The 20,852-nt window shown below is 36.8% G+C and overlaps 1 protein-coding gene across 3 annotated transcripts in view; it reads left to right on the top strand.

Moving 5' to 3' along the window:
- The first annotated feature begins 3,246 nt into the window (after positions 1-3,246).
- PTAR1 (protein prenyltransferase alpha subunit repeat containing 1) overlaps positions 3,247-20,852 on the top strand; it is a 39,551-nt gene continuing 21,945 nt past the window's right edge. For all 3 annotated transcript variants that reach the window (XM_045562410.1, XM_045562409.1, XM_045562408.1), the window contains exons 1-2: positions 3,247-3,417; positions 12,768-12,937. In XM_045562410.1, coding sequence (XP_045418366.1) covers positions 3,332-3,417; positions 12,768-12,937 — 256 coding nt within the window. In that variant the 5' untranslated portion in view covers positions 3,247-3,331. The remainder of the gene's footprint in view (positions 3,418-12,767; positions 12,938-20,852) is intronic.

Below are 20,852 nucleotides of genomic sequence, written 5' to 3'. Positions count from 1 at the left end.
CAAAACAGCTCATTAAATGTATCTGTGCCTTCACTTTGCATTTTCTTCAGAGCTTAATGTTTGCAGCCTACCCTATATGGAACCTTTAGAAACAAAAAGAGAAATTTTAAAAATAGGACATAGAAAGAAAGACTTTCAACTCTAATCTCCCTTTCCATTCTTTCTCCATATTTAGGTATGAAAAAAAGGCCAATGGCACAAAACATACAATTGCCTACCCTTAAAAACAAAGGAATTAAATTGCATGGCATTGAGTTCCAATTCTAGTTTATAATTTAGAATGAAAAAGTCTTAGTTACATAGTCTAAAATGAGTCAGAGAGCAGTTTATATTTTTCCAAATATAATTTATGAAATAAAAGTCTGAAATTATTTTTTCTTTTTCCTTTTTAAAATTTCAAAATAGTAATGGTGAAATATATTGTGTTTAAGTTATATCTCCCTTATTAGGATGATACTGATTTAGAGCTTTGATCTTTCAAAGAAGGGTGTCAAATTAATTTTTAAAATGACTTCACTCATTCTTCTTGAAAAAAATATTTATGAAATAACACTGTTCTTGTTGAAATGGAAGACAGCTGTCAGCTCAGTTAAAGCTGGTAAGAAAGAACAATCCATTCTTGATGTTGGTATTGACTTGTAAGTATCCCACGGACTTATCTAAAGATTGTAACAATAAAAAAATGATTATAAGAAAGCTTATAGAACTTGGTGCAATGTCAGAATTAAATAGTGTCAAAAATTCTTTAATTCAGAATTAAATAGTGTCAAAAATTTGGGGAGAAAAATATTAAACTATTTTAAATGAAATACATTTTTTATATTTGATTTGAACTTTCTTATACAGAACTTATTCGTTTTCATCAGCAAAAGATTAAATTTGATCAAGTCACACATAAAGTCATTTTAACTGGAGTTTATGAAATACAGGAAGGTGTTCAAGACTGTATGATTTTGTTAACAACCATTAAAATTATTTTCGTGCATTAGAAAAGTGGCTAAAAGCCAGCTGTCCAAAAAGCTTCTGCACAGCCAAGAAAACAATCAACAGAGCAAACAGACAACCTACAGAATGAGGGAAAATATCTGCATGCTACATACCCAATAAAAGGCTAATAATCAGAATCTATAAAAAACTCAAGCAAATCACCAAGAAAAAAATTAAACAACCCCATTAAAAAGAGGGCAAAAGACATACACAGAAGCTTTTCAAAACAAGATAGACTAATGGCCAATAAACATATGAAAAAATACTCAATGTCTCTAGTCATCAGAGAAATGTGAATCAAAAACCACCATTAGATATCACCTAACCCCAGTAAGAATGGCTTTTATCAAAATGTCCCAAAACAATAGATGCTTGCATGAATGCGGAGAGAAATGAACAGTTATACACTGTTGGTGGGACTGCAAACTAGTACAACCTCTGAAAAATAGTATGAAGATTCCTCAAGGAACTAAAAGTAGACCTACCATTTGATCCAGCAATCCCACTACTGGGTATTTACCTAAAGGAAAAAAAGTCATTTTATCAAAAAGACACTGTACTAGAATGTGCCAATATTGAGGCTCTGTGAATGGAGGAAGTGAAGGTAAGTCAGAGTTGTTAACTTCCTGGCAAAGTGTTGAAGGCATGCTACTGACAGGTCCATAGAGTCTCTCAGAAAAGACTGGGAACCTTATTGGTTCCAGACACATGAGGAAATCACTATCCAATCATTACCTGGTCACTAACCTAACTAAGTAGAAACTTCAATGGCAACACATGACAAAGAATACAGACTTTATCATATTAATTTGGAAAAGTCCCTACATAAACAATACCCACTACAATAAGCAGCAATCAACAACAAACCCTGAGGAGGAGGGAGAATTTGATTTTCAGAGTTTTCATATATTATTGAAAATGTCCAAGTTTCAAAAAAAAATCATGACACATGCAAATAAATAAGGAAGTATGGTTCATACACGGGGGAAAAGGGAGTTAAAAAAAATGTCCTTGTAGAAGACCAAATGTTGAACTTACTAGACAAAGAATTTAAATTATCCATTTTAAATACGTCTGGAACTGCTGACCTCGACCTATCCTCACGCCTGGGCCTCCCAGAGTGCTAGGATTACAGGCGTGAGCCAGCATGCCCCGCCTCTCACTTCTTTTAAAACCAGGCCAACGAGCAGACTTTATAAATAAATCCATAGGTAATATTGACCATTGGGTACAGTTAATTTCTATTTTTCATTTATATTTCTCATTTAATTCATTCTACATCCCCAAAGGATGGTTTTTACTTTCACAATCAGAATCCCTCCTTTAATCGTCCACATATGTTCACATTAAACATACCATAAACTAGCTTTTAAAAAAACAGTTCTTAAAAGATATAGATTTCAAGGCTGAAAAGAAAAAACAACTTAAAACAAGATTTTTCTATCACAGAGGGGCAAAAGAAAACCTGAATTATGACATTTCAAAATCCAAATGTACTAGAAACCTGGTTTTTCCTACAAAAATTATTTGTAGCAAGATATATTGCGATTGTGAGTAAATTCCGTCAAGGCCTTGATATTTTTTACTCCACAACTGAAGTAATGTTCAAAAATGAAGTAGAAAATCTATTTAACTTCTACTTCCTATTGCCAGACAGCAAATAACTTTTCTTCCCTTTCATTGGCCTTCCTTTAATGAATTCATTTAAAATTTTTAATTAACTTTTTTTTTTAAAAAGGGCTCCTTTTAATTTCAGAGGCCAAAATTGGCACGCAGGTACAAAAGGAGGTCACCAACACGGTCAAATAGGGACTCATTCCGCTGCGAAGTCTCTGGACCTCCTCATCCCTCTGGCCGGGAAAATAAATCGAACAAGCTCTCAAAACGCTTGAGGACCAACTGTCCAAGAGGCCTGCACCACCAGTTAACTTTCCTCCTGGAACTCCCGGGGACCTGCCTGGGGGGTTCAGGCCGGTCTCTGGCTCTCGGGGAGTGTCTTGAGGACCTCTTCCTCCTTGGGTTCCGAGTAGACTAAAAATTAAAATAAAATAATAAAATCAGCGGCCTCGGGTAACTTTGCAAATCAATCTACAGCATCCTATTCGACGCTGACAAACTGGATTACCGGCGCCGAGGCAAAGTCAGACACGCCCCAGACAGCCGCCAGCCCTACGCGGCACACGCCACGTCCCCGCCGGCGGCGGGCTGACCCGGAAGTGCTCGGCGGCGGCCTCGGCGGCGGAAGCGCGGCCAAACCAGTGCACACGCGCGCGCTCCCCGGGGAACTCCTGCCGGCTCCCGGCTTTCCCGGCGGCGCGCCGGAGCCGCCGCGGCTGCCGCCAACATGGCCGAGACCAGCGAGGAGGTGGCGGTGCTGGTGCAGCGGGTGGTGAAGGACATCACCAACGCCTTCAGGAGGAACCCGCACATGTGAGTCGCGCGTCTCCGCCGCCTCCGGGGGTCGTCGGGGGTGGGCGAGGGCGGAGCCACGCCTCGAGCCGACCTCAGGCGGCGGGCTGACCGCGGGTCCTGGCCCACTCGCCCTTCTCGGGCGGAGGCAGAGTGAGGTCGGGGCGGACCGTTGTCGGCCGCCGCTGTGCCGGCTTTCCGCCACCGGGACTCACTCCCCGGCGAGTCCCTAGAAGTGACCTCGGAAATTCAAATCGGAACGACTTTGTTTCGCTCTCCCTCCCTACCCTTTCCCTGGAGTTCACGAAACTCCAAAGACTTCCCCCGTAGGTACATGTCCGACATCTCTTTAAGGTACACGGGCACACACAACAGTATGGGTCTGTGTGTGCATTGTAAACACAACTCTTTTGAGGTTCATCCCGGCCATTGGCAAGAAGGGGTTACCGATCCTCTTACTCCTAATGGGCCAAAACCCCCTCCGTTTAGTAACTGAGGGTAGTTTGAGGCTGCTTTTCGCTTTCTCCTTACTTATCACACGATTGTAAAGTAACTGATAAAATACTGTGTTTTGAAGGTGAACAGCGTTCTGAAGAGAAGCTTCTGTGGGCACAGTGTGGAGTCTGGGATAAAGCAGATGAAGCCTTGACACTTATTAGCATAAGCTGATTCATAGTTACAGGGAACATATAAACTCATTTTTATCCCAACACTGCTGCCTTCCTCAGCAGGACACTACAGGGCTGGCACATGTAATACCTTCCTCTTTCCTTTTTCTTGGAGTACTCTGGGAATATACCACCAGAGTCTTTACTCTTTCTGACACTTCTGCTTTTATGTAACCATTGAAAAGGAAGCTATTAAAAGGGAGAGAGAGAGAGATCTACAACATTATAGAAAGGAGTAAGAAGCAGAATGTAACTGCTTTCCCATTCCTACTCCTTTCCAAAGGAAAGAAATATGGAATCCAGTTTCGCATTGTTTTCACTTTATCTCTTGTTTTTGGAGTTTATTTTTAATGTTTTCTTCTTTAGACTGGAACATGTGAATTATTTTTTTAAACATTCTAACCCCTTCAGCTTTTCTGCCTAAAAGAGTTGCCAGACCTACATCTTAGAAGTGTTTTTTTCCTCCAAGGTGATGATTATAAAAGAAACCCTCAGATGTCTTGCTCCCCTGTGGCACACAATTGGAGACCTGCAACTGTGTCTCATTAAAAAACAAAACACTGCTGGCCTCAAAACACACCTGCCACCTCTGACAGCATCCACTTCCCTTCGCTTTATAACTGCAGCCTTTTTCAAAATGAGAGTATTTGGAATGATTTCCTGGCAGTATCCATAGTGGTTTCTGGGCCTTCTGAAGAATGCTTTGATGCCTTGTTGTGTATCCGTCTTTCAGTCCTGTCTTAAGAATGGGAGCTTTAGTGCAAATAAGAGACATCCTCAAAAGAAAAAAGGTTGGACAAATGTAGGGCCTGTTTTCTCATCGTTGGTGTTATTTCTCTAAAAGAAATTATAGCAGAATTTAGAAGTCTAATAAAAATGCAGTAATCATCTTAGTTTCTCTTCTTTGTGGTAGACTAAATAAAGCATCGTTATTTCATATTTGAAGAAACTGAGATTGAGTGGTCACTGGCTTGGCAGGTTGACAGTGCAGTTTGGAACATGTCCCAGTTCTTCTGGATGACACTTACCAAAACTCTTAAAGGACTTTAATGCCACACCCTTAGTAATTTTTTTTTTACTGTGAAATCTCATTAATATATTCTTTATCAATATATAACTTAGTTATTAATAAGCATTTGGGTCATTCAGAATTTAAAAGTGAGATAAGTTGGGCGTTGAAATAATTTTAAACGATTTGTAATATGGGTCTGAAACATTTAAATAGCTTAACCTAATAAGTCATCAGCCATATTTTAGTATATATTCCCTACTGTAAAACTGTCTTCAATAATATTACTCTTCATCTTTTAAAATGTCTTATAATTTGGGCTTTCCAAATCTAGCCCTTTTACTCCCAAAATAAAGTGGCTTTATTTCTAATTAAAAGGGAAAAAATGCGGTATCTTTAAAGTTAGTGTCTAATTTTACAGTATCTAATTAAACTTTCAGTATTATAAAAGTTTTTCATTTTTAACCTTTTTCCTCTTTTCTCCAAATACGAAGATAGATTGTAATTTTATTAGCCAGTGTCCACTCTATTAAATATATTGACTTTATGTAGAAATACCTAGCCAGAAGGAATCGAAGATACAGTGGGTGAGATGTGGGTTTTGTTCCTGTTCGATGTGAATAGGTACTGTCTTTCAGCCTCAGTTTCATCTTGATCTTGTGAGGCTGATGAAAATACAGGAAAATCACCTCACACTGTGGCACTTAATTGCCACTAGGTAAATGTTAGACTTAACCTGAATCCCTGTGCTCCTCACCAAAAATATATTAGCCAAATGATTGAAGAATGTGAAGTCCTTTATAAACCGGATAAATACCGTACAAATGTTGTTTGTATAGTTGGCTATTAGAGAATTGTCTTGGCTTCTCTAAACGGAAGGTGTGACCTAGCAACAGGCATTAACTTAATGTGTAGACCCTGTGCTAATGTGGAAGACAACTGTCTACAATGTAATTAGGGTCATGTTAAAGTTCTCTTATCCAGCAAGTTATTTTTCATTACTCTATTAAATATTTATTGAGCTGTCACTGTTTATGAGGTGTTATAGGTACCATCTTCACTGTATGGCACTCAGAAATTTTTGTGATGATGGAAATTTTCTATATCTGTGATGTTCGGTATGCTTCTCTCTAGCCCTTATAGCTGTTGAACACTTGAAATGTACCTAATGCAAATGAGGAACTGACTTTTAAATTTTATTTAATTTTATTTGATTTATACATAATGGCCACACATGCCCAGTAACTACTTCATTACACAGTACAGGTCTAAGTGGAGACCTAAGACCTACCTGCATGAACAGTAAGTTAACCCTGCAGAGCCTACTCTGCTAGCCTTGCATGGCGAAGGCTGAGTATTTCTGGGTTGGGCCTCTTGGTGGAGATGCGTTTTAAGCTGAACAGTAAAGTCTCGGTAGGATTTATAGTCTCAGAGAGAATTAGAGACCTCCATAGGGAGCAGTGACTTGACCTTGATTAACGAAAATGTGATTGAGAAGGTACAGTAGGGCCAGGTTATAGAAGTCCTTGACTCTTTTTTTTTTTTTTTTTGAGACAGAGTCTCACTGTGTTGCCCGGGCTAGAGTGCTGTGGCGTCAGCCTAGCTCACAGCAACCTCAAACTCCTGGGCTCAAGCAATGCTTCTGCCTCAGCCTCCCAAGTAGCTGGGACCACAGGTATGCACCACCACTTTCCCGGCTAATTTTTTTTTTATATATGTATATATAAGTTGCCCAGCTAATTTCTTTCTATTTTTTAGTAGAGACGGGGTCTCGCTCTTGCTCAGGTTGGTCGCGAACTCCTGAGTTCAAACAATCCGCCCACCTCAGCCTCCCAAAGAGGTAGGATTACAGGTGTGAGCCACCACGCCCGACCAGAAGTCCTTGACTCTTTAGCTTTATTTCTTTCATCCCATTTATACATTTAGCAAAAGAGCACCTTGGTTTGACAGGCATGAAACCAGTCTTTGGATATACAGGGCTAGGAGCGAGCTGGGGGTAGTTTGATGAACAAACCAGACATGGTCCCTGTCCTAATGGAACTTTAAATAAATCAGCACCCAGATTATGAAAAGAGCCAGAAAGGGTAAGAAGGGTACTTTGAATGAATAATAACAGGGAGACCTAATTTAGATTAGAAGGTCAAGATAGTTCTTTTTGAGGAAGTAGGATTTAAATTGACACATGAGGAATAAGGAAGAGTTGGCTCAGGGAAACAGGCTTCCCTAGGCAGTGAGTAGGCCCCAATCAAAATTTTTGATTAGGGACATAATAATGAAAGGCAGTTTTAGATTGTCTACAAGTTGAACTGAAAAATAGGAAACCACAGAGTCTACTGAGCTTCTTGTACTTGATTTTGTTTTTTCAAACAATAGTATAATACAGTTGTACAAGTTTTGGTTTAGAGTTTGACAGTCCTAGGTTTGAATCTTGGTTTGTCATTTACTATTTGGGTATACTTAGACAGGACTTTTTCTTTATCTATAAAATGGGACTAAAATTCCTACTTTGAAAGTTTGTTGTGCAGAATAAATGAAATAGTATATGTGAAACCTAACACAGAGCATGGCATATAATAAACAGTGAACAATAATGATTTGTATAACTTTTTTCTAAATAAGGTCAGTAATGTAATTTCAGTCATACACAAAGTTGGTAGTCCTTAGAATTAATAAGAAAGCCTGTGAGGTCTCTGAAATATCTTAATCACCAGTAAAGTTTTAATTATCAATATGCAAGGGTCCGTTCATTTAGATATTTTACTAACTCTCCTTTTTGGTCATTCTGGAAAGAATTCCACTTGGGGGGTGGGGGGAGTAAAAACCAAATAATTGCTATTAGATTTAAAAGATGTTTAGCATTTCCTAAATCTTTGAGGATTGTTTTGAGAATTGAATATTTTTCGTTGCAAGAAATGGTCCAAAGCCTGGAAGAAGTGGTAGTCATTGGTGCAAGGTTTGGTGAATCTAGTGGATGACAGAGAGTTTCCAAGTCCAACTTCTGTAGTTTGAGCAGCGTTGTTTGTGCGACTTGGTTGACAGTTGTCTTGCAAGAGGATTGGCCTGTCTCTATTGACTAATCTCAGCTGCTTAATCACAAGCATCCTCATCATTTTGTTCAGTTGGTTGCAGTAGATGTCTGCTGTAATCGTTTGACCAGGTTTCCTGATTGTCAAAATGAATCCATTTTTCATCACATGTAACAATATGGTGTAGAAGTGGTTCACCTTGATGTCGTGGCAGTAAAGAAAGACAAGCTTTGAGACGATTTCTCTTCTGACGCTCATTTAATTCATGTGGTCCCCATCTATCCATTTTCTTTACCTTGGTGATTTCTTTCACATGATTCAATATTGTTGGAATAGTAATGTCAAACTTTGCTAATTCACACATAGTTTGAGATGGATTCGCTTTCACTACAGTTTTTAGCGCGTTATCCACCTTGGTCTCAGGTCCCCCATGTGGCTCATTTTCAAGATTAAAATTACCAGAACAGAACTGAAACCATCAGTATACTATACATTCATTAGCCATATCCTTTAGAAACACTTGATATTTCAAGCTGTCTGCACTGCACTGGTTCCACAACAGAACTCATATTTGAAAATAACACAAATTTTTGACTTATCCATGGTTTCACAAAAATTGCTCTAAAAAAATTTGAAAGATAATCACAAACCAAAACATGCATTTGAAAGACAGGATGTACCTTCACAATAAAAATAAAATGAAGTGTCAAAGTGAAATGAAATGTCAGAGATAACAACTGTCAAACTTAGTACTTAAGGAAATCAAACATTTCCTACTTAATAACCTAATATTTAGTAAGGAGGTAACTGGAGATGGATTTGATATTTATAGTATTAATACATTCACTGCAACCATTAAAATATAAAAATTAATTATAGGAAAATGTTTAATGTGAATTGCTAATTTTTTGAAAAAAAAATTATAGAAGACTATGTCCAAAATAATCCCACTTTTGTAAAATACTTAGAAAAATAAGATGTATACTCAAACATCAGTAGTATAGAATGGTGATAAATGGCTCAAATTTTTTCCCCTGAGTTTTCCAACTTTTTTTGAGTATGAAATTAGAACTTAAATTGCCAAAAATCTAGAAATGATCTAACTCCTGTTTTGTTCGTCACTCCAATGTCAAGGAGTTTGGGCTAAGTATTGGGAGGCCCAGATTCTTAACTTAGCTGCTGGTATTAATAATGTGACCTTCGGTAATCCCCTTAAACCTCATTGGACCTCAGTTTCCTCATCTGATAAAATGAGAGACTGGAAGAATGAGGTCCCTTCCAATTTTAAAATGATATTGGAATCCTATTCTAAATTGTCTGAAAAAAAGTGGACTATGACCTAAGGGACTAGGCACAGAAGTCTGAAGTCAAACGCACTGTTTTGTGGAAGCTTACTGACCTACCTATCTTTATAAAGTACGTGTTATATTTTTTAGGAAACAGCAAAACTCTGTATCTTAGGGTTACATAACTTGACAAAGGCTTAATATTCTTTGCCTGTGCTTCCTGTTATCTATTAACCAAGGAATTTTAGTGGCTGATCTCAGGCTCTTAAATGAACTGATAATGATATACTTCATCTTTGCCTAGCACTTTTGAGTTTACCACATTCTTCACATTGCATTATTTGGTTTCATAGCAGGGTGGGTATTATTATTTCTGTGTTTCAGATGAGGATACTGATTGCAAGTGACTTGCCAACTTCACATTGACTGTCAGTGGTAGAATGGAGACTAACTACTGGAGAACTCTGGACTTCGTATCAAGTGCTTTTGTTTCTACATCTTACTACCTTTATTTTCCTGTGTTCCCCCCCCCCCAGTGCTTTATATTCTCTTCTATGACTGTTTTCATTCTTCTTACATGAACATAGCTGCCAGGTTTCTCAGTCATAAAGTTTGAAAGTTGTGTAAGATCTAGCTCTTTTCCTTTACTGGAGATATAATGCAATTCCAACATTTTACAAATGAAGAAACTGAGGTCCATAGAGGCCAAAATGACATGAGATATTTATATATACGTACACACACACACACACACACACACACACACACACACACGTATATATCCATATATCTGCACATCCATCCAAGACTTGGACCCATGCTGTTTTCAGTATGCTGCATTAAAAGAAAATCAGAGGTAATGTTCTTTTGGAGGATTAAGAAGTAATAGCCTTTGAAAACTGTTTGCATATTATCACTGAAATGCAAGGATAGTCAGCCTTTCAGTAAGCAGTTATTGAGCACCTGCTATATCCATGGCATTCTTGTTTTTTAAGAGTATTTCTTGAAAGAATGGTAGCCAACCAAAGCAATATGTTTTTTAATTGTGCAGATGGCTCTTTCTTGTAATTTAGGGTACCAAATTATTAGTTGGGCATTTTAATTCTGGTTTAGCCAGTGAGCAGGACAGGTTTTTACATTGTGAATTTAAGTTAAAAAAATCCCTCCAAAAAAACAGAATATATCCAGAACCTAGGATTCTTTTATTCTTGTTACTATGTTTATATTGTTGACTCTTGCATTTCTTTGAAGTGTTGTAAGTGGTTAGTAGATCTCAGAGAACAGAATTTCCTGAAATAATTACACTGAGTGTTTTTTTCCTTAAACTAATTTTAGATAATTTTGTAAATGTTCTTTAGATAGTAAAATAAGAACCCCAGAAAATACCAGAGATTTGGTCATGTATTAGTCAAGTATAGTTAGATGTGGCTAGTTTTTCCAATAGTGAATTAGATAGATTTCAGGTTAATATTACCAACTCTAAATACAAAAAACATATTTTGAAATACTAGGCATTGACCTTGGGTGCTCTCTCAGCATTGTCCTGATTTTTCCTACAGAACTGTATTACTGGAATGGTAAAATGACCACATTTTATTATATATAATATTATAATATTGTGTCAGTATTATTAGATATTGACACAACTTCCCAGGAAATCTGTTTAGCTCTTCAAAATCTGAGATGGCTTTGTTTTATTTTTTTTGTGTGAGAACCTAACAGAGTACCCAGTGCATTGTGCTAATAGGTACTCAGACAATGTGTGATAGTATTGACATAGTATATTGGAACACCTTGGAGTCAGCTAAACCAGTTGTTAGGACAAAAAGAAAAGCCATAGGTCCCAAAATATACTTTAGAATTAAATTAGCTTGAAAGAATTGTTAGTAACTTGCAATCCCTGGGATACCCTTGTTTATTGATATATCCCTATGTCACTAAAGAAGTGATCAGTAGAAAGTAGGTTATCTCTGAGCTATCCAGTTTAGAGTTTTCAGGAGGGAATTTATTGTAGATCCTCAGGTGCTACTAATTTGTGGTAGTGGCCTAACCACCCCCCCAAAAAAAAGGGTATGTCTTATAACCTGTGATTGAACAGTTTTCCCCTTTTTTCCATCTGTCAAACTACTATCTTCTTGGCAAGGAAATCCCAGGGACATAACAAATAAAGTCACACACAAACTCTGAAAAACAGTTCTTTATTCTGTTTTCTAAAGACATGTTTAAAAAATCTATATTGACACTCTAAAAATATTATTTCACCTACTCTTGTTAAAAGATTTCTTGTTACATTCTGTTTGGGAAAGTATGCTTCATGTGTACGAGAGTTATAACTTCCTTTATAGTTGAAATGTATGTGTAGGTTTTGTAAAAACATTTTTATGTTTGTTGGTTCATTTACTATGTAAGTTAAATGCCCTACATATTGTTTATTAAATCTCTGCCTGTAACGTAAATTGGCTCAAATTGATGTGGTTTGAGGGATATAGATACTACCTCAGATGAAAATGATCAAAATCTGAAATGTAATTTGTGTTTTTTAACATTGATTGGAGTAGCTTTTTTAATTTAGTAAAGTATAAAAAAGAAAAAAAATGGCCTAAGATTTCACTAAGATAACTTTTATTGTTAATTTGTTTCTGCTCCACATAGATTTGTTAGCAGGTAAGCATAAACACATTTGTTGACATTTTTTAAAAATGGAAATAATATGTACAAGTGATTAGACAATTTAAACTGTATAAGATAAAATCCTTCCTCGACACCTTTCTCTGTTCAAAAATTTCTTGTTATCCCTCTAAAATTTTTGAATGCATCTATATATCTTGTAAAGAAATTATATAGAAGGCTTTGTGCTACACACTGTGTTCAGCATTTTGCTTTTTTTTTCCATGTAATATAACTTAGTGAGCTTTCCATACCAGCATATGCAGATCTACCCCGTATTTTTTAACAGCTCGATCACATGGATGAGCCATGTTTATTTTACCAGATTATTTCCAGTTTTGTTGCACCATGACAGTGAACATCTTAGTCATATATTTTGGCATGGGATCATTTCTGAGCACTTGAATTGCTGGATGAAAGTGTATGTGCATTTAAAATTTTGAAAGACATTTTTAAATTGCTGTCCAAAGATAAGACCAGTTTTCACTCCCATCAACGGAGAGTACAGCATACTACTGGTTTTCCCATGCTCTTGCCAGCGTTAACAAACTAGTTTTTTGTTTTTTTAATTTTTACCAATCCAGTAAGTAAGCTAAATATTTTTAAGGAAAGGAAATATATGAGTTTTTAAAAAATATTCTGTGGGATTAGAAAATTTTTGAAAAAGCTAGTATTCTTATCTTTAATTCTTTTTTTCATTGTTTTACATTTTAAGAGATGAAATTGGCCTGATCCCATGTCCTGAAGCTAGGTATAACCGGAGTCCCATAGTCCTGGTTGAAAACAAACTTGGTGTGGAGAGCTGGTGTGTCAAGTTCCTTTTACCATATGTCCACAACAAGCTCCTTTTGTACAGAACAAGAAAACAATGGCTGAACAGAGATGGTAAGTGTGAACAGAGATGGTAAGTGTGAACAGTCTCTTCCTTTGGTTTTTAGAAGCAACATGGGATACAGTAGGAAGAGCCCTTGTCTGGGTGTTGGCATTCCTGGATTTTAGTTCTGATTCTTCCATTCACTCTCTGGGTAGGTGCTTAAACTTAACTCTCTGTCAAGTGAGGTGTTTGGACCAGACCTGTAGTTTTCAAATTTTGCATCCATAGTGATTATATGGAAATGCCTCGAGCAGGATTCCAGGCCACCTCCTGCACCCAGAACAGTTCTGATTTTATCTGTTTGTGTTGGGGTCATTGTAAGATTTTATTCGAAGAAAACATCCTATGGTTTAAAAAAAAAAAAAAAAGCTTAAATGTCACTGAATAGTACTCTATTCCCTGTGGGCTCAGTCTCTGATTTCTAGTCCTTTAGTATTTTATCACCAATAGAACTCATATTTGCAGCAGTCCAAATGAGGTAACAGAGGCATGATGGTGGTAGCTGTACTGTGAGCCGCATGATTTATGAATGTGCCGTTGCACTGTGAACCCCAATTGAACTCTGGCTCTCTGTGTCCTGTTCCTGTGCTGAAATGAGCAAAAGAAATCCACCCCAGCGTTCATTTCTTCATTTCTCTGAGACAGTTCTTTACTGCATCAGACAATCCTTAATCATTCTACCTCATTTCTTTTCTTAGTGTTCCACCTCTGTGTGCACAAATTCTGTTTATCATTTTAGGCCCACCTCAGATCTCACTTTTTGGGAGAGTACTCATCTAAGACTATGTCCTCTACTGTTTTGTAGAGTTTCTTCCCCTTCCCACATATAGCAGTACCTTCCAAAGTGCTCAGTATGCCCAGGGGCTGATTTTGAATGAGAACTTTGTTTCCTAGAGAATTTTAATTGCCAGTTTGGTAGCCATTACCAAGGGCCTGCTCATACCAGAAGCTGTTCTGAGTACTGTGGGGGATAAAAGATGAATAACACATGGTCCCTTTATTCAAGTATCTTACAGTTGAGTGACAATCTCTTTGGGGGTGGGAGCTGTGGGGAAGAGTGTTGCCAAAGGTATGACATACTGATTTCCTTGAATTTCTCTCAGCACTATCCTTAACATACTGTCATAATAGCACTTTTTCCTGTTATGACCGTAGAAAAGGAGTCCGATTTGAAAATTCAGTGAGCAATGATTTCTGTTTTCTGCATGTGATTGTTACACTCAGTCCTCTGATTTATATTTCTTAATTACTAATAGAAGGCTATGCCTAAGTTTATGGCATAAACTTTAAGGCATAAGTTTAGGCATAAATGTAAAGCTAAGGGTATTTATCTGTTGTTAGGCCCTCTTTAATTCTTTAATTCTCTGTTCTACCACTGTGTCATAGGTTTCAGTAACACTGAGGTAAAAGGTTAACAACATATGAATCTATCAAGTTATATTTTGCCAAATCTGTATTGTTTATGTTCTGGTGCACAGAAATGTATAATGAGCCAATGCATAACTAACTTTAACAGGGAGTTAGAATGATTATCTTGTAGAGAAGAAACAAGAATTTTAAAATGTTCAAGGCTCTAGTTGCCCATTCGTGCATGCTAGCTCTCAGCTACCTTCCTGTGGCCTTCCAAGTTCTTTTCTCCATTTCCCTGTTTCTTGTCCTCCTGGGCCCTGTACTACAGGCTTTGCTGTGTCTCCTCACCATGTACTTTTAGTCTTAATAGGCCCAGGAAGACCCAGGCAAAAGATGAAATTAGTTAAGCTCACTGACAAATAGCTGGCATCTAAACTTTGAATTCTCATGCAACTGTGCATGTGTATAGAAGTAGCTTTTGATTTTATCCTAGCCTATATCCTCATGGAAGAAGTTTTCAATTTCACTTTTTGGAAAGGGGGTGGGGAGAGCATAGTTTAGTGTGGTGTCACATACTACTCAGGTTGCATATCATATTATCAGTAAAAATAAGGTAGTGAATTTTTGATTTGACAGAAAAAGACACCTGAAAATGCTGACTAATATAATTCTGCCAGACTTATGAACTGAAGCAATTAGAGCATAGAGGTGAATCTTGCTAAGAAAAACATTTCAAAAATACTAGGAAAAAGCAGTTATTTCATGAAAATACTACACCTTTGAAACCATTTTTGTAGAAAATATTACACAAATAAGAAAAGCCAAATGAAGAAAGCTGACAATTTATAGGACAGTTTCAGAATGTCAGTGTCTGTGTGATTGATCATGCCAGAATCCCAGTAATCTATGTAAGATTCTGTAACTGAATTCTGTGAAGAATTCTGTGACCTCTACTCCTAGCATAGATCTTTTTCCCCCCATAATGAAACTGAATTCAAGTTCTCATTAACCTGCTGAATTCCTTAGATGATTGGAAAGAATCCCTGTTTACACTTGGTCTTAGCCAAAAGGCCGAGAAGTGATAGCATCCCTGTTTGGTTAGAGATTTGATATTTTTTAAAAGTTTATTACACTAATAGCCATATTTGGTTTAGGAAAGGAATGATACTATAATTCTGATTTTTGAGAAATCCATGACAGATACAGAGAAAGCAAGTGAGAAGACCACAGCATTAGACTCCTGACTGGGCAGAACTCTCTCCCACACACTCTCTCTTCAAGTGTGCTCTCCTGCCGTCCTGTTTTGTTCTTCCCTCTTTCTCATTATATCCACTCAGTGAATAACTGAGCTCTCTCTTTAAAAGCCATCTTCTGTTCTCCATTTCTTTGTCCAGCCACACCTTCATTATTTCTCATCTGGATAAATGTTATTACCTCATAACTCGTCCATCCCATTTCCAGGTTCTTTTGTGATCTGTGTCCGTCATGTCACTAGCCAATCATTTCAAACACTTCCCAAGAACATTTTTTTAAAAACAGTTTGAGAGATGCTTTTCTGAAATATGTGTCTGTTCATCCTATTTCATGATGCCTGTGGGGTCAGTGTAGGGTTCAAATTCCTTAGCATGGTATTCAGGACCCTTCGCGTGTCCCCAGCCTCCATCACCAGCCTTTTCTCCATTTTGTATTCAGCATCAGAGGTTGCAGATTCTCAGCCCCCAGGCTGAAGCTTGTCTACAGATACATTTTGCTGTGGCTTATATAATGTTTTTAAAAATGTTTTTAATTAGTTGGATGAATGTTTAAAATCAGGATGAAAATCTGGAAGTCTGTCTTCATTTGAAAAATCAGGCAGCTTAGGTGCACAGCTTTCTGCATGGTAACAGTTGGCCAGGGCTGTAGCCTCTACTTTTCTGAACTGGGCAAGTCTGTTCCAGTTTATCACAACCTCTTCCCACCCTTCAGACACTGAGGCAGAATATCAGTTGCAACTTCTCATCAGGTTTGCTTTGCTGCTTTTTTGACGTTCACTTGAACCCTAGAAGTATTTGTGTTTGCAGCCATTTGATATGTGTTCACTCCAGCCATAACCTGTAATTGTTTCATTATTTGACTTTGCTGCTTACTACTGCCTTACTTCCATGCCCTTGCTGAGGCCAGGCTCATGTCTTATGTTGTCATCATTGGTGTGGTTCCCCGCGCACACACATTCAACACTATGAAGCCTTTTAGACTGCTTCAGGAAGCAATAATTATTCTCTGCTCTCTTATAGGAGTCCTTTATTCAGACTGCATAATAATAACACATCACACTGTATCATAGTTGATTATTTAAAAATTTTTTCTTGGCTGAATTGTGAGTTTATTAGAAACAGGGATTATGGCACTTCTTTCTTTGTATATTCAGCATCTTTACATGTTCAACAGACATTTGTCAGGTAAGTAACAAGAGTTAAGCAAGAGTTTTTAGCTTGGTCTAGCTATTGATTCAGTGACTATGTGCTGTAATAAACAAGGCCTCTGGTGTTTACCATGTAGCTTTACCTCAAGCCTCTCTCCTTGTGGTATCCTGAATGTATTTTGGAGAAAGAGATTAATTGGTGCAAGTTGACCTTGGATTTATTTCTATTTTCATGAAAACCTTTCTCTGTCAGAGCCTGTTGTCAAACTCAGTGACCATTACCAGGGTACCTGCTGGCCTTGGGCTCTTTCTAGAATGCAGTATAGCAATGAATGCATATTGATTTTTTTCTGACTTCTGTAGCATCCTTTTATCCTTTCCTTGTTATAGTTGGTGTTTAGCTAATTTCCTACGTATAATGTGCCTTGATTCATTTTCTCTTTGTGATGTGCTGATGGGTTAGTCATACATTAGAATGTACGTAACAAAGGAAAATTTATTTGCTGGCATATGCTCTGGTGTTTGGAGAGAGACTTGTTTAATTTCAAAAGAATGTAGGGATTATGCATATCTTTGGGGTAAAACTGCAGGGGAAGTGGTATATAGTTGATGAAATTTAGAGAGTGAAATAGTTACAATCAACTATTGATTGTACATGTTTATCTTTAAGTCTTTGGTTTGGTCCAGAGCTGTAGAGGGCGAAGTGTTTGCCTACAGTGTGCTACAATGGAAAGAGCATCTGCTTTGCAGGACAGCAGACCTGGATTCAAATTTAGCTCATCAGCACACTGAAGTCACTTAATAGTGACTTTTGGCAAATTACTTAACCTCTTTGTTCCTATTTCCACACCACAATAAGGGAATACTAATCAATACTTAAGGGCGTTGTGAGGATCTTGTTCTTTAGTTATGTTCAGTTATTTCTAACGTAGTTCCTTCTAGTCCTTTCCTTTTCCTGACATTCCACTTCACTCTCAGTTCTTGTATCTGACTGGAGTGTTTCCTGAAGGAGATCCTGTCTGGGCTTGAGTCAGGAAGATTCAGCAGTTTGTCAAAGAGGAGAGAGGGCCCATGGTTTTATGTGTTACTGGGCACCACTGATGGCTAGGAGATACAGGCTTTGTAACAGGAATTGCCATTCAGTGCCTACTGTATGTCAGATTCTGTCCTAACACTGCAGGGGTTTTAATCATCTAATACCCCTATGATAGCTCCATTTTACATATGAGGAGGACACTAGGCACAGAGAGATTAAGTGATTTTCCCAAGAACTCCCATAAACGGTGGAGCTGGCCTCTAAACCCACCATCATTGCCCTTCTGGGGGATACCCACTGGTAAAGAAAGCATTACTTTGATCAGCCTTCCTCTCTCTTCACACAGCCACAAAATAAAAAGCGAGGCTTAGGTATTTTGTTAGTTTTTGCCTTGTGCTGCTGTACAGAAGTCTTCTCATGGAGGATGAACTTGTCTTCACTTACGGAGGCAGGGAGGAGAGTTGTGTTAGAAGTACAAACGAATAGCACCTGCCATTGATCACACACATTTTCTTTAATGTGGAAAGGGAGAGCCCAAAGGACTAAGTACCAATTTACCTAGGTAGTATAATGGCATTTTGAAAAATTGTAGTTGTCAAAAGAAATTTCAGAGGCTTTCCCATCATACATAAACTTTTCCATATAACTGCTTGTCTACTAAGTGGTTTTTTTGTTATTGCCATTTATTTTACAAGTTTAGAAATTTAGATGGTTTTACTGTAGGAACAACTGCCTCATTATTTCAACTTCCTTGATTAATTGATGTTAAAAATAGTCATCTCTTGGCTGGTAAGTCGCAGTAGCTCACAACACTGTGAGCTTGATGTTACCATCCCCATTTTACAGGTAAGGAGACTGAGGTCCCAAGAGGTACCTGTGGGTAGTAGGTGGAGAAGCTGGGATTCAAACCCACATGGTATGGTTTTAAGGAAGGCGTGTGCTCTTATGACTTCACTTTATTCACTTACAGTCTTCCAGGGGTACTCCAGCAACAATTAATTGCAGCTGTAATCGTGGGTCCCAAAATGTAATATATGCTTCTACATCATACTTATTTAATTTTGCCTTCTATAATTTGTTTGTATGCTCTCTCCAACTTAGAGGACAAAATCAGGTCTTATTTTTCATTATATCCATTCTCTCAGTCCAAGGGCCCAGTTTGATCTTTGCCCATAGTCAATTCTTGGAATATTTGTGGAATTAAATGAATAGTGATATAGGACATTATATTTATTTTTCTTGGTAAGTATTAAGTTAGTGCCAAAAACTACTAAAAGCAAAAGAATGAAGAGGTTAATGAGATTATTCTTTATAGGCAGATTGTGTTTATACATGTAATGGCTTGTAATGAGTAGGATGGAGGTCAAAAATAAATATATGGTGATCCAACTGTTTGTTGCTCATTTACTAAATATTACAGTATACTCAGTAGTAATGAAATCATGAGCTCAAAATTAATGTTTATATCTTATTAAGATAGTGAGCGTAAAATAATTGATTTTGTTGTGAACTAGAGCATTTAAAAATGACTATAGGATGTATTTTCGTGTGTTCTTAGATTTTAAAAGTTTATCTTTTGCTTAAACACTGAAAATGTCCCAGTTATTTATTATAGACAGATATTTCAACTGTACTATAATTGATTCGTTAAAAGCAGTCAGATGTTAACCATGCCTCATGCTAATTGGGTGACTATGGGCAAATTGCTTCAACTCTGTAAATCTTAGTTTTCCTATCTGTAAAGTGGAATAAGAATATTTTGGACTGTGATAATGAGAATTCAATGAAATAATGTAAATAAAGTACTTAATACCATGCCCAGTACATAGTAGTAATGGTTGTCTTCATTCTTTTATTTACTTGGCATTTAATATGAGCTTGGTAATGTTGCCTTAATTTAGTATTATGCCTCTAGATTGATAATCTTCAAATTCTCTTTTTAATTTTAGTAAAACAAAGAAAATATGTATAAATTTTACTGATTTTGTTCTTTTAAATACAGACTTACGCAGTTTATTTAAATATATTAGATTTCTGTCAAGACCATGATAGATAAATAGCTAATGAATATGAATAGCCTATTTATAAGATGAACTATAAGTAGTATACAAAAATGAAAAATGTTCATATTAATAAATGTAAATTAAGATGTAAATTAAAATAGAAACAGGGTATAATTTTTTTATCTGCCACACTCATTTTTTAAGTGTAATTATAGAGGACAGTTATAGGGACATAAGTACACTCATGTTTATTCTTGGTAGTGTAAGTAGATACAGTCCTTTTGGAGGACAATTTGGAAATGCTTAGTAGGAGCCATACTGATTTTTATATTGTTTTTGACATAGTATTTCTACTTTGGGAAATATATCTGAAGAAAATAATCTGTAAGACAAAAAGTGTGTTTAAAAATGTTTAATAGCAATATTATCTTAACAGTAAAAAAAAACAGGAAATAAGCCTAAAGAATAAGATAAATGATAGTATATAAAAGTAGATAAATGATAGTATATAAAAGAATCAGCAAAGGTGACTTTTAGGAAGGTATTATGAACTTACTATTGAGAATAAGATAAATGATAGTATAAAAGTATATAACAGTTGCTATGCAACTGTTAAAAATACATACTGTAGCAATATAAGAGAATGCATATGAAATAATAGTGAAAAACAGAACAAAATTATACATTTATCATTGCTAAAGCTACATGTAAAATATGTGCAAGAAAAGATTTTTGTAGGAGAATGTACATGAATTATGTTGAGTGGATTGGATTATGAGTGGTTTTTTCTTTTGAAATTTGCACACATAGTAAATACTTAAGATATTTGTGGAATGAAATGAATAGTGGCATAGAAATTGTGTTTCTTTTCCTTGGTAAATATTAAAGTAGTGTCAAAAACTAGTAAAAGAATGAAGAGGTTAATTAGATTATTTTTATAGGTATATTGTAAAATTGTTTCACTGTCGACTTCCAAAAAAGTTATACTTACCATAAGTAGGAGAAAGTCTTGAGGGTAATTTTCACTTCCCTGACAGTTTAGAACAGGGTATTTATTATTGTAATTAATATGATGTGACATATGTTAGTATAATGTGCTACAGAGAGAACCTTAAAAGAAAGAGAAGCTGGGCTTT

Source organism: Lemur catta, chromosome 10 (assembly GCF_020740605.2).
Source record: "Lemur catta isolate mLemCat1 chromosome 10, mLemCat1.pri, whole genome shotgun sequence".
Taxonomy (NCBI): Eukaryota; Metazoa; Chordata; class Mammalia; order Primates; family Lemuridae; genus Lemur; species Lemur catta.
Note: the sequence above shows the minus strand (reverse complement) of the source record. Positions and strands in the feature narration are given on the sequence as shown.